The sequence below is a fragment of the Gasterosteus aculeatus genome, chromosome 17 (assembly GCF_964276395.1).
Source record: "Gasterosteus aculeatus chromosome 17, fGasAcu3.hap1.1, whole genome shotgun sequence".
Lineage (NCBI taxonomy): Eukaryota > Metazoa > Chordata > Actinopteri > Perciformes > Gasterosteidae > Gasterosteus > Gasterosteus aculeatus.
In genome coordinates, this window is record NC_135705.1 from 1,336,759 (window position 1) to 1,348,125 (window position 11,367).

At 46.9% G+C, this 11,367-nt stretch overlaps 1 protein-coding gene across 3 annotated transcripts; it reads left to right on the plus strand.

Annotated features, from left to right (window-relative positions):
* Positions 1-278: 278 nt before the first annotated feature.
* On the plus strand, positions 279-11,216 carry LOC120834566 (ral GTPase-activating protein subunit beta). Of its 3 annotated transcripts, none has more exons than XM_078092684.1 (33): positions 279-392; positions 994-1,170; positions 1,672-1,874; positions 2,406-2,560; positions 2,714-2,897; positions 3,003-3,134; positions 3,544-3,671; positions 3,977-4,027; positions 4,153-4,197; positions 4,276-4,353; positions 4,444-4,595; positions 4,838-5,009; positions 5,162-5,291; positions 5,541-5,708; positions 5,922-6,036; positions 6,178-6,313; positions 6,439-6,500; positions 6,634-6,715; positions 6,848-6,981; positions 7,053-7,235; positions 7,308-7,456; positions 7,887-8,056; positions 8,169-8,272; positions 8,396-8,551; positions 8,817-9,002; positions 9,088-9,246; positions 9,412-9,529; positions 9,628-9,744; positions 9,944-10,032; positions 10,124-10,226; positions 10,307-10,361; positions 10,445-10,584; positions 10,842-11,216. In XM_078092684.1, the coding sequence occupies exons 2-33, from the start codon at positions 1,015-1,017 to the stop codon at positions 11,012-11,014; spliced, it is 4,185 nt and encodes a 1,394-aa protein (XP_077948810.1). In that variant the 5' UTR covers positions 279-392; positions 994-1,014; the 3' UTR covers positions 11,015-11,216. The 3 variants fall into 3 exon arrangements, with proteins under 3 accessions (XP_077948810.1, XP_040058546.2, XP_040058547.2); XM_040202612.2 differs by having other exon boundaries at positions 380-522; XM_040202613.2 differs by having other exon boundaries at positions 380-522; positions 4,838-5,000.
* Positions 11,217-11,367: the final 151 nt, after the last annotated feature.

Genomic DNA, 11,367 nt, shown 5'->3' on the forward strand with positions numbered 1-11,367 from the left:
TAGCATTGTAGCTGCAGCAAGAGGTCCCGAGACGGACAAAACAGGGTACGCTTGTTTTAAGCTGTAATGTGAATATTCAGTCTAAATTGTCTCTTTGTCCTATCTGTTTGTCCGTCTGTCCCACAAGTCACTCTGTCTTGTCTCCAGCGGTTCGTCTCTGTCTCATTGTTGGTTGGTCCTCGTCTGCAGGACTCTCTGATCTCTGTAGCTTTCCCTGCCTGTCTGTCTGACTGTCCTGTCTGTCTTGCGAGTGCAGATTGAGTGGGACACCAGCTGTTCATGTTGACAATGTCTGTTAAAATGTCTGTTTATTGTAAACTGAGTTAGTGTTCCCGCCTGTTAAACTGGAACGGATGTTTCCCACCTGAGCCTGCAGGCAGCAGCAGCTACTGGTGAGCTCGAGCTTTGAGCTCCAAGTGTTTTGACTTTGAGAGTGACCTGTGTGTGTGTGTGTGTGTGTGTGTGTGTGTTACTGAACTGACTGCTCACCTGAAGCTCAGTCACCTGGACTCCCGTGTGGAGGTAAGTCCCTTTTCGTTCTGAAATAAATGAGGCTTTGAACTTACTTGTGGTGGGTTTACTGGTCTCCCATACGGACCACGTGTGCTGGTATCTCAGCTGGACCGGGCTTGTACAAAGTTATTTTGAGCTGGTTATGGCGCTAAAGTGATCTATTCTATATTTGACTATTTCACTGAAGGACCGAAATGTGAACAAGCTGGTGGCGCTAGAGGAGAAGTCGGCATGTGAGATGGTTTCTGAATGACCGAATACGACTCCATTAATCCTTTTTTTAGTTCAGTCTGAATCAAAGCGGTTGAAGTGTCGGTGATATGCAGACCGTGAAGTGTTGACGTCCGTGGGAGGAAACTGGTTGAATTTAAGTTGAGGGAAAAGCTGGTGATTTTGGCAGAAATCTTTACAAAATAATGACACAATCCCCCTCTGGTTTACCTACTGAACTACATGTCTCTCTGCCTGTCTGTCTCTCAGGTGAGCAGTGCTTGATAGGCCATGGACCAATCACTGTCCAGTGGGCGGGGTCAAGTGAGCGTGCTCAGCTGTCTCCCGCCCTCCGTGGGCAGAGACGTCGCTGTTGCGGTGGTGAAGCCCCTGAGAGCTGGCCTGGGAAACCCTGACACCCGCAGCCTGCTGCGCACAGACAGACAGGTGTGTGTGTGTGTGTGTGTGTGTGTGTGTGTGTGACCTCTATGGAAACCTAACTACACACTGTGTTGATATGTAATCATGTTTCAGTGCTGGATGAACAATTGTAGTTGAGTGTAGAAATCATTTGCTTGGCCTCTGCCACCAGCTGCAGCTTGCTCACCTGTGTGGACGCGCTTAAAGGGTGGATTTAAAAGTGGATTAAAAAAATCCTTTGTACCATGTGGTTTGTTCATGTCATAAATGCAATGCAATACCTCTCCACCTCCGAGTTATTCATTCATATCTGTGAAAGCAGAATGAGCAACATGACACGACATGGTTCGCCATGGGCACAGACTACGTCCTGCACAACGATCCCACGGGTGAATCAACACAATCATTACAACCATGATTTATTACAGAGCTGTGGGATGGGACCAGTTGGCGCTGGGCGTTCCCAATGAACTGGACACTGAGGCAGCTGGAAGCAAACACTGATCGGTTACGTTGGTTTTCATTCAGGTGAAGTGGACAATGGAGGTCCTGTGTTACGGTCTAACTCTCCCATTGGACGGCGACACCGTCAAACTCTGCGTAGACGTCTACACTGATTGGCTGATGGCCCTGGTTTCCCCAAAAGAATCCATCCCCCCTCCAATAAGTAGAGACCCCAACCTGTACACCCAGAAGATCCTCCGACACCTGTACAGCCTGTTCCTGTCCAGGTAGACTGTCCCACCTGAACTAAAGCTCCGACAGACACATCAACACTTATCTCTGACCAGAACCCATGACTCCTAATAGATCTCCTAATCCTAACATCCATTAGATCCAATGGTTCCAATGCAAAAGCTATGTTGATGCTTTAGGATGTCCAGGGGATCCTTTGAGAGGAGATCCTGGAAATCCTAAATGAGTCATTAAGAGTTTATAGTTGTTTTTTTAATGTCCTGCTCGTCATTGAAGAGAATCTTGAGTGATCCTAGTGGTTTCAGGAGATTCTCCAGGGGATTCTAGGGGTTCAGTCTCTGGTGGTCAGTTTACTTTAGTTTGTTCTATGCATCACTTAGTTATTGTTTCTCTGAAATGCTGGTAAAAGCAAATCCTTCAGTTCCACCACTGCTGTGTGTTTCTTTGTCAGACGAATCAGAACTTGTGGGGGACGGAGGGGTGTAAGACTGTCCCTCTGCACTCAACCCCAATGCTCTCTCTCTCTGTAATATATATATATTACTTCCTTGTCCCCCCCCCCTCAGGTCGGACCAGGCGAGTCCGGTCTACACATCTCTCTGTCAGCAGGTGCTGTGTGCAGTTCAGTCATTGGCCAGAGACAGTGCTGTGATGAGCAGAGACACCTGGGAGACTCTGCTGAACTTTCTGCTCTGCATAAACCAAACCATGCTCGCCGCAGGTGAGCTGGTGACCGCCACCCAATCGTCTCCTCACCTGTCTGTCCCTAACGCACCCATGGCTCTCTTAGACTAACAAACGTACCTCCACTGTTTTGGGTTTGTTCTGCGCACGGCTTTATAGGTCAGCTGGTAACCTGTCTCCGTCCCTGCAGGTGTCCCCGAGCAGTTGTCTCACCTATCGATGGCGGTGCTGTTCGAGGTCTGGCTGCTCTCTTGCTCGCGCTGTTTTCCGTCTCGCTCCCTGTGGCAGAAGGGCCGACAGATGTTGAGCAGCTGCAGACATCAGGGCGCAGTGGTGGAGCAATGGAGCCGAGTCATAGCCGCCCTGACCTCCAGGTTTACACACACACACACACACACACACACACACACACACACACACCAACTGATAAAAAGGTTCAGTGCTCCATCTCATCACATGGTTTGTATTTGACCGTTCAGGCTGTTGCTCTTGACCTTCGGCCCGTCCTTCCCTCACTTTAAAGTCCATGATGAAGATGCTGCTCTGATCCCCAAAGACCTGGACGAACCCAGAGTCCCTCACACCTGGTTCAGGTTCCTGCACCTGCTCGGGTAAAGCCCACATGCCGACTGCCAGTTCCGAAAAGTGAAGCCAATACCGAAGTGCCTTAAAGCTTCCATTCTGACCCCGGCCATCAGGGGGTGGCTCCTCTGTTGTAAAAAGAAGTCTCGTTGTATAGAAGTATATTTGAAAATAACTCATAATATATACACACGGATCAAAGGTAAATAATCAATTGGTTTTTGACCAAAGCACAACACAATTAAAACTATTTTCTTGTACAGTTATTTCATATTTATATGGTTGAATCGGTGTAGCGGGTGTAGCGGGGTAGTAAGTCAGCAATCACAGTGCTAAAAAGCAACAACCTTTCTTCATCTGATTGGATCCTTGTTGGCTTAGTCATTACCTCTTACTACTCCATACCACCAACCCTAAATTCTCTTAAACCTCTTTCAGTAACCTGGTGGATCTCAGTCGGCCCCTGGTTGTTGGTTTGACTCCTTCCTCAAGAGCCGACAGTCAGCTGCCAAGCATCTTCTTCAGAGCCATGAGAGGAGTCAGCACGCTGGTCGACGCCTTCCTCGGTACACTGACCTCCACCTGACCTCTGACCCCCGAGTCACTGAAATTGCCTTAACTTGTGTCTAAGGCTGGATCGGAATAGTCCTTTTTCCGTAGGAAGGTTTCTAACTGAGTGAAATGACCCAAGTAGTGCAATTGGCCTCCAAAACGTATTTCAACCTTATATTTTATGATCACGACTTCATCTACATGTTAATTTAACTAGTAAAATAGACCACTGTTAACCTTTAATCTCATTTATTTTGTGATATCTGCATTCAAACTGTTTATATATAAAAACTTAAGGCTGCGATTTGTGTTTCCTCAGGTGTGACTGTGATTGACAAAGAACCAACTGAGGAGCTTCTGCCAAACACTGGTAAGATCAGTACATTATACTATATATATATGTATACGCACACACATGTGTATATATATACACATATACATAGTCTCACACACACGGTGTTATATACTATTTCTTTTGTCACTGTGTTTCTCCAGGACATACAACAAGGATTCCTTTCAGAGACCGGTTGCCTTCTCTCGGTAATGCGGATTAAGATCAATACGATCAATATTATCATAACCTGCACTTATGCCTGACCTTTGGTTTTTCTTTTGAAGACGTTTATTTTCCACCCCACCTCCTCTCACGTGTGGCCGTCACCAGGAGCCCGTTCAGAGACCGCCACCCTCCCCTCGGTAAGCCCCGCCCACCTGCCTCCCCATCCTCTTTTAATGTGTGGTTTCTATCCGTAGAAACGGGGAATACCTGTTTTCTGGTGTCCTCAGGTATCTCGCGACCTCGTTCTGGCAGTGCCCCCCCCATCCCGATGAACATACTGAGCGTGCCCATTGCCCCTCCCTCCGCCACGTCACCCCCCCCACACAACAAACGACTGAAACCCGGGAATGTTTCCAAGGCAACAAGCAAGCCTCTTGCGGTACGGCATGTTGGTTTGTTTTATTTTGGCATTTTCAAAAAGGTTCCCCCTCTTCCATCAATGTCTCTTTACATAAGGCTTTACCTGATGGACGACGTTATCCTTTACCTACCTGGCACCTGGTTACATAAATGGTTACATACCTGGCACCAGTAGAGGAATTTAACTGCCCGTGTACGCGGCTCTTTACCTGTATGTTTGAGCCATATGACTTATGGGGCTTCATTGCACTCTTCTCTCAGGCATCCTCCCCGCCTCACTGGAAGTCCCGTCCTGTCACCTCCCAACCCCCTCTGTGCTCCTCCCCCAGACCTTCCCCATCCCCACTCAGGTGTAAGTTGGACTCCCTCCTTCACCTGTTTGGTGACTGGCTGTTCGATGCTGCTCTGTTCAACAGAGACTCTGGTGAGACCTGTCAGTACCTTTTAATTACACATACTGGACACAGCACAATACATACTGTACACAGTACAACACCTATAGCACACAGTACAACAACTACTACACCCACAGTGTAGTGTTACTGTCACCATCCACATGATGAACTCTCTTTGCGTGTTTTCCAGCCAGTCACAGTGATGTCATCGTGACGTCATCGAGGTGGGCGGCTGGTAGAGCCGAAGCCTGCGGGACCCTCTGCCGAGTCTTTGCCTGTAAGAAAACTGCAGAGGATGTCCTCTCCGTCTACCTGTCCAGGTACACGTTTTATTACCCAGGTACATGTCTGAGTACCTGGTCAGGTACATGTGCTTTTACCTTTCAAGGTAAATATTGTAAAACCTGTCCAGGTACATGCGTCTTTATCTGGGTACTTGTTCAGATACATTTACCTTACATGCCACTTCTGTCCAGTTACGCGTGTGTCTACCTGCCCAGGTGCACATTGGTACATTTGTAGGTAAATCCATCTTGTGTGTCTTCTTCTTCCCCCGGTTCAACCTTCAGGTTCTATCTGGTTCTCATTCAGGGTCTCCGGGTGACGGAGGAAGGGTGTCCTCTTGTTCTGGCCTCCATACTGCTGAACTCCACCTGCCTCTTCTGCTGTGACCTAAAAGGAGTCAACTTGCTTCTTCCCTCCTTCATCTCAGCTGTGGAGAAAGTACTGCTTGACAGGTACAAGTACTGCAAACTCAGCGATTACTCTGAATACTAATATGACCGCTGTGAAGACATATTTTTTTTAAATATTGGAACCGCAGAATATCTCTGCTGCTGTTTGCTTCCTGATCACTTGTGATGAGGAACAGTGGACACGCACTTCCGCCATGTGACTCCAGATCGCTGATATTTATACCTAAAGATATCATATCACTGATATGTCTCCAGAGAACTGGTGAGGTTTAAGAGTTTTGTGAGTCCGGTGGATTTGAGGCGAGCCTCCATCCTGGTCCTGCTGACCATGCTGCCCATCCCTCTGCAGTTCGGAACCGTCCGATCAGAGGTAAGCTTCATATCCAGTCTTCACACACCTCCACAAACCTGACCTGGAGCTCACGGATGACATAAGAAGCTCTGATAACAACCACAGTGAGTGAGTCATACTCACCTGTGTGTGTCTGTGTGCGTGTTTGTGTGTGTTCAGTTGTTATTCGATGGGCGGTTCAATCGTGATGATGTCACAGGAGGTAGCTTCCTGTCTCTGAAGGCCCGCCTCATCGGGGTCCTGATTGGAGCCTTACAGACGGAGACCGACACCTCGAACACACAGATTATACTCGGTCAGATGCTGATCATTCATTCATTATTTCTACTCTACTGTTCTTGTTTTGTGTGACCTCATTGGTTTAAAATGGCGCACTGTGTTCACACGCTCGGACCTCAGAATAACTTCTAATCTGTGCAGCGGCCGCGTTGAACGTGGTTCAGGACTCGGCTCTGTTGAAGGCGGCAGGAGAAACTCTGCAGGTGAGTGCATTTACATCTTGTATACTTAATGTTTATACTTTTCAGGTTGTCAACAACAGTTTATAGGTCATACAGTAACTTTCGGTTTATGTTTTAATATTATGCTTTTACAAAAGGATACTTTTGTTTCCAGGAAACTGAGTCCCAGCAAGGTGGAGCCAGGGGACCCAGATGGACTCGTGGACCTGGTGCAAATAGGTGGACCCGAGGAACCGGTAGTTAATTTTGCCAATTGGATTTTAATAACGTTTTAATTGATTTTCACATATTGTACATCATGTGATGGAAATCTGACCGCAACTGTCTGACTTTGTGTGTGTTTGTGCTTGCGTTGCCATGGAATCCAGCCTCCCAGTCAGACGCAGCAGGGATCCTGTGGGTTCAATTTGTGCGACTGCTGACTCAGCGTCTGACGGCTCAATGGAGGAATGATTCAGCAGTTTGTCTCTCTGCACTGGAAGTACTGGGAGGACTGGCTAAGGTGGAGACGCACAGACGCAGACCTTGAACTCATAATAAACAGTACTCTGACCCTCTCCCGTCATCCCGCAGGTGGAGGTGAGTGTGGAAGAGAGTGAGAGGATGCGAGTGGTCACTTCAGTCTGCTGTTACATCGTGTTTCAGTGCAGTCGACCTCCTCCGCTTCACTCCAGAGATCTGCACTCCATCATCGTTGCTGCTTTCCACTGCCTGAACGTCTGGTTAACTCACCACCCTGCGATGCTCGACCACCAGGTAAATAACCGGCAGGTATCCAACAGCCAGGTAACTCCACCTGACTTTGTTATGTTGTAATGCTGTTTTAAGGAGTGTTTGTTGGAGGTCCTGGAGATAGTGGAATTGGGAATATCGGGCACTAAGTCCAGACAGGAAGAGGAAGCGAGGTGTAAAGAGGAGAAAGAACTCAACCCGGTCTCTTTGAGGGTGAAGGAGGCAGCGGAGGCCACACTGACCTGGTGAGCAAAACAAACACACGTGTGAAGGTATGAAATATTTAAAAATAAAACTGATGTTTCTTATAAAGGAATATATAGGAATAAAGTAAAAAATAAAGGAATACATATATAGGAATGCCATTTTGTGTTGGTTGCAAGGTATATTCTCACAATTTGCAGAATTATTAAAAACAACCAAGCGTTTAGTTGTGCATCCATCCTGGTCAATAAAATAACTATAGCATATTTATCTTTAGTAAGTATATTTTGTCCATGTTGCCACTTTTATTGTTAAAAGTTAAAGGATGAGTTAAAGTGAAACAAGTCTGAGCTGCAGATCAGATCAGATTCAGCTTTGGGTCAAGGTGACGATTTAGGGCCAAAATCGGGCCCCAAACCAAGACAGTGTTGGCAGAACTTTGTACAAGTGTAATCTTTTCTCAAATCCCAGTGTAATGCAGGTTTCGCGGGCCTTCCCGTTCCTTGGAGGCCTGCTAGTGGAGGACGCGCTGATTGGCCGCTCCACTTTGAGCGACCACTGTGTCAAGAAATTCCGATATTTTGTGGTGGACCGCTCGGTTATCTTGGCCATGCTGGAACAACCACAGGGACCTGAACAGGGTCAGTACTGATCCTGGATCAGATATACACAGAAACACACACCCTCTTAAGAACTGATCCTTTCCAATACAAATACAATAAACAATACCAATGTTTCCAATGGCGTATGCAGCGCCATGTCCGTCGCTCACAGTGCTGATCAGAGGACCTTCAGGAGGTCACACCTGGACTCTGCAGCTTCACCTTCAACCCAGAGAGGGAAGAAATGAATCACAGGTGACCACTTTCATAAACGACCAAAAACAATCAAATATCTTGTAACAAAAAGCCATTTTAGTGATACAGCTATACAGACTTGAGATCAATGTATTGTCGCTTCTGTCTCTTGGTCAACTTCAGCAAACTCTGATCCCAGAGCAGCGCAGTGCAGCCCAGGAGGATGCTGGGATACGATGTGATGTTGAACATCAGCTGTTTCCTGAGAGCGTTGACAGAGATGCTTTGGTTAAAGCAGATCTGAGTATTCCAACCCTACATGAGAGTCTTACTGAGGAGGTAAATGCCCGGTCCAACCCAAAACCAGGCTGATTGTTCATTCTACCTTTTATTTCTTCACCTGTTTGTTGCGCCAGTGGTGTTGCTCAGGGATCAAATCTTCTTTTCACCTACTGGTCTTGCTAATCAAAACTGGATGTAACCGCCCTTTTGAAAGCTAAATCCAAGACCGACGGGTTTCTTTACCTGTGACACGTGTCTTTACCCTGTGCAGAATTAGCACCTTCTCAGGTGTCATGTAAAACTCCTCTTCCTCCTCTAACAGGTGGAGCATCAACTTGAGCATCTGAAAGCAGCGCTGAAGAGGCAGCGACAAGTCGAGGCTCGGCCGCAGGTGAGCGGACGCACGGTTGTCACGAAGACCTGCCGACCGCCACCTCCATCTACCGACTTCCAGACAGCGAGACTCTTCCTGTCCCACCTGGGCCTGCTGACACCTGAGGCCTTGAAGGTATCAAGGACATGGCGGAGCTTGATTCATCGGTACATTTAGATCTGTCGTTCTGTTGTCTTACCCGGTGGTCTCTCCTCTGTAGAGTCCGGGCACCAGTGGTGTCCCAGCTCAGTTGGTGTCTCTCGACTCGTCACTTCCAGGTTTCTCAGAGGATCTGGGACATTTGGACCAGCTGGCATCCAGAAACTGTGACTCCGCCTTCATCTTCTACATGGGAGCAGGACAGAGGACGGCTGCTGAGGTCATAACACACCTCTCTGTGTTTGTTTGTATCTCGGGGAGTGATATGTGGCAAAGGCAAATCACCATTGAACTCGACAAAGATGCAAACCAATGGCGGACACTTTCCAGATTTCGAACGTGCTAAATATCTGGCTGACATTAAGATCTGTCTGACTCTTTGTAGATTCTGAGGAACGTGGAGTCCTGCTGCAGCGTCCAGTCTCACTTCCTGGACTTTCTTTGGTCTCTGGGTCGACCAGCAGCGGTGGGGCGACGACAGTGTGGCGGGTCCAACACTTCAGGTCAGTGCTCTGATTGGTGACTTCTCAACAACAGGTTGCTGTCATGGATCGGTGGTAACCGGAGGTCACCGTTCACCTTAATTAATTGTTTGTATCAGAGTTCCCAGCTGTGCTGGGTGACAGTGGAGGGGGCGTGTTTAACGGAGAGAGGTTTGTCCTGATGTACACCGACGCACTGACGGAGATGACCTTCCTCGTACCCTCACCCTCACACGGTGAGTGTGAGTTAACTCTATGGTGTTGACCATATAAGGAGTGATGTGATCATTTAAAGGGAGGTGGTACCATATGCAGGTAGTTCCGGCCCTATAAAGAGCGTTTTGACCATATAAGGAGGAGTTATAAGGAGAGCTGTGACCATATAAGGTATTTACTCGTTATTTATTAAAGACCTCATTGCGATTTTGTTTGAAGTGGCCGATTTGTCGAAGAGTCCGACCGGGTTGTCATCCAACCTGCAGAGTCCTTCTGAACCCAGCAAGGACTCCACCCCCGAACCCACGGTATGGACCTTCAAAATAATAAAAATTCTAACTCCTGTGTGTCATTATCTCACCTGTCTGTCTTTCCCTCCATTTGTCCGTCTTTGTCCAGAGTTCTCCAGTTGAAGACACAAAGTCTTTTTGTTTTGAGTCGTCATCCGTTGGCTTTGAGTCCAAACTCCTGATAGTCTGGGTCGAACGCTTTGAGGATATTGGTAACTAAGCTCGTAATGACAGTATAACTAAAACATGTTGCATTCATACTGTGTTGATATGTTTTATTTTTGCGTTTCAGAGAGCTTCCCTTTACCAGACCTGCTGTCAGGGACAAAGAAGGAAAAACTGACCAGGTGAAACAAACACAAACACAAACACTGTTACAAACCGCTTCAGACTGACGTAGTAACAACAGTGTTTTTTCCTCCATTGTCAGTGTTTCAAACGTCCAGGTAATCTTCATCCACCCACTCAAGACGGGACTTTACCGGATTCGTTTCCATGGAAACACGACCAGCAAATTCAGCTCGGTCGTCCCGTTGGTCGACGGGAGTGTGGTCAGCAAGAGGTCTTTGGGTACGTCTGACTTACGTGCAAACAATCCAAACTTGAAAATAACAATTGCAATTACTTTTCCTCCTAAATGATCTGGTTTTATTAATATTATTAATATATAACAGTTTGTCTTCTATTTCTTCAATTGTCATTAGTCACCTTTTGGTTAAAGAAGCCAGTTTTGTCTTTGGCTCATTGTGGAACAAAGACCTCATATGATGTATTTTCCTTAAATAATCTGTACTTGAGACGGCCCTTGTTTCTTTTTCTGTCTGAAGGTTTCCTGGTCAGAGAGACAGCGATCAACTGCTGCCAACGGCGACGGTTGGAGAGCGACTCTGCCCCTCCTCCCCATGTCAGAAGAAAGCAGATGATCAATAACATAATCCAGCGTTATCGGAGGCGTGGCTCTGAGCCCGCCTTTTACGCCGCCCTGTTCAAAGACCCCTGACCCCCCAGAACTCTTTAACTTTCTGAAGTGTTACCATGGCCAGCTCACCTTTTATCAACTATAAAAAATGCCTTCTGTAGTTTTCAATTTGCCAATCAGCATCACCAGTTCCTGCTATTTTTAAGGTTTTGTGTTTGACGACAGATGTTTACTGAGTGATGATGTCACCGGAAAGAATAAATAAAATATGTGGAAACTTGAACTGTGATCTCTGTGTTTCCTGTACAAACCTGATGGTCCTCCTGTGATGTAATCAATTCTAATCAAAGAGTCTTCTATCGGAATGAAAGTTTCATCAGCAACGTTGCCAAAGCGTCAAAATACAATTAACAGAGTTGAAGTAATACATATGA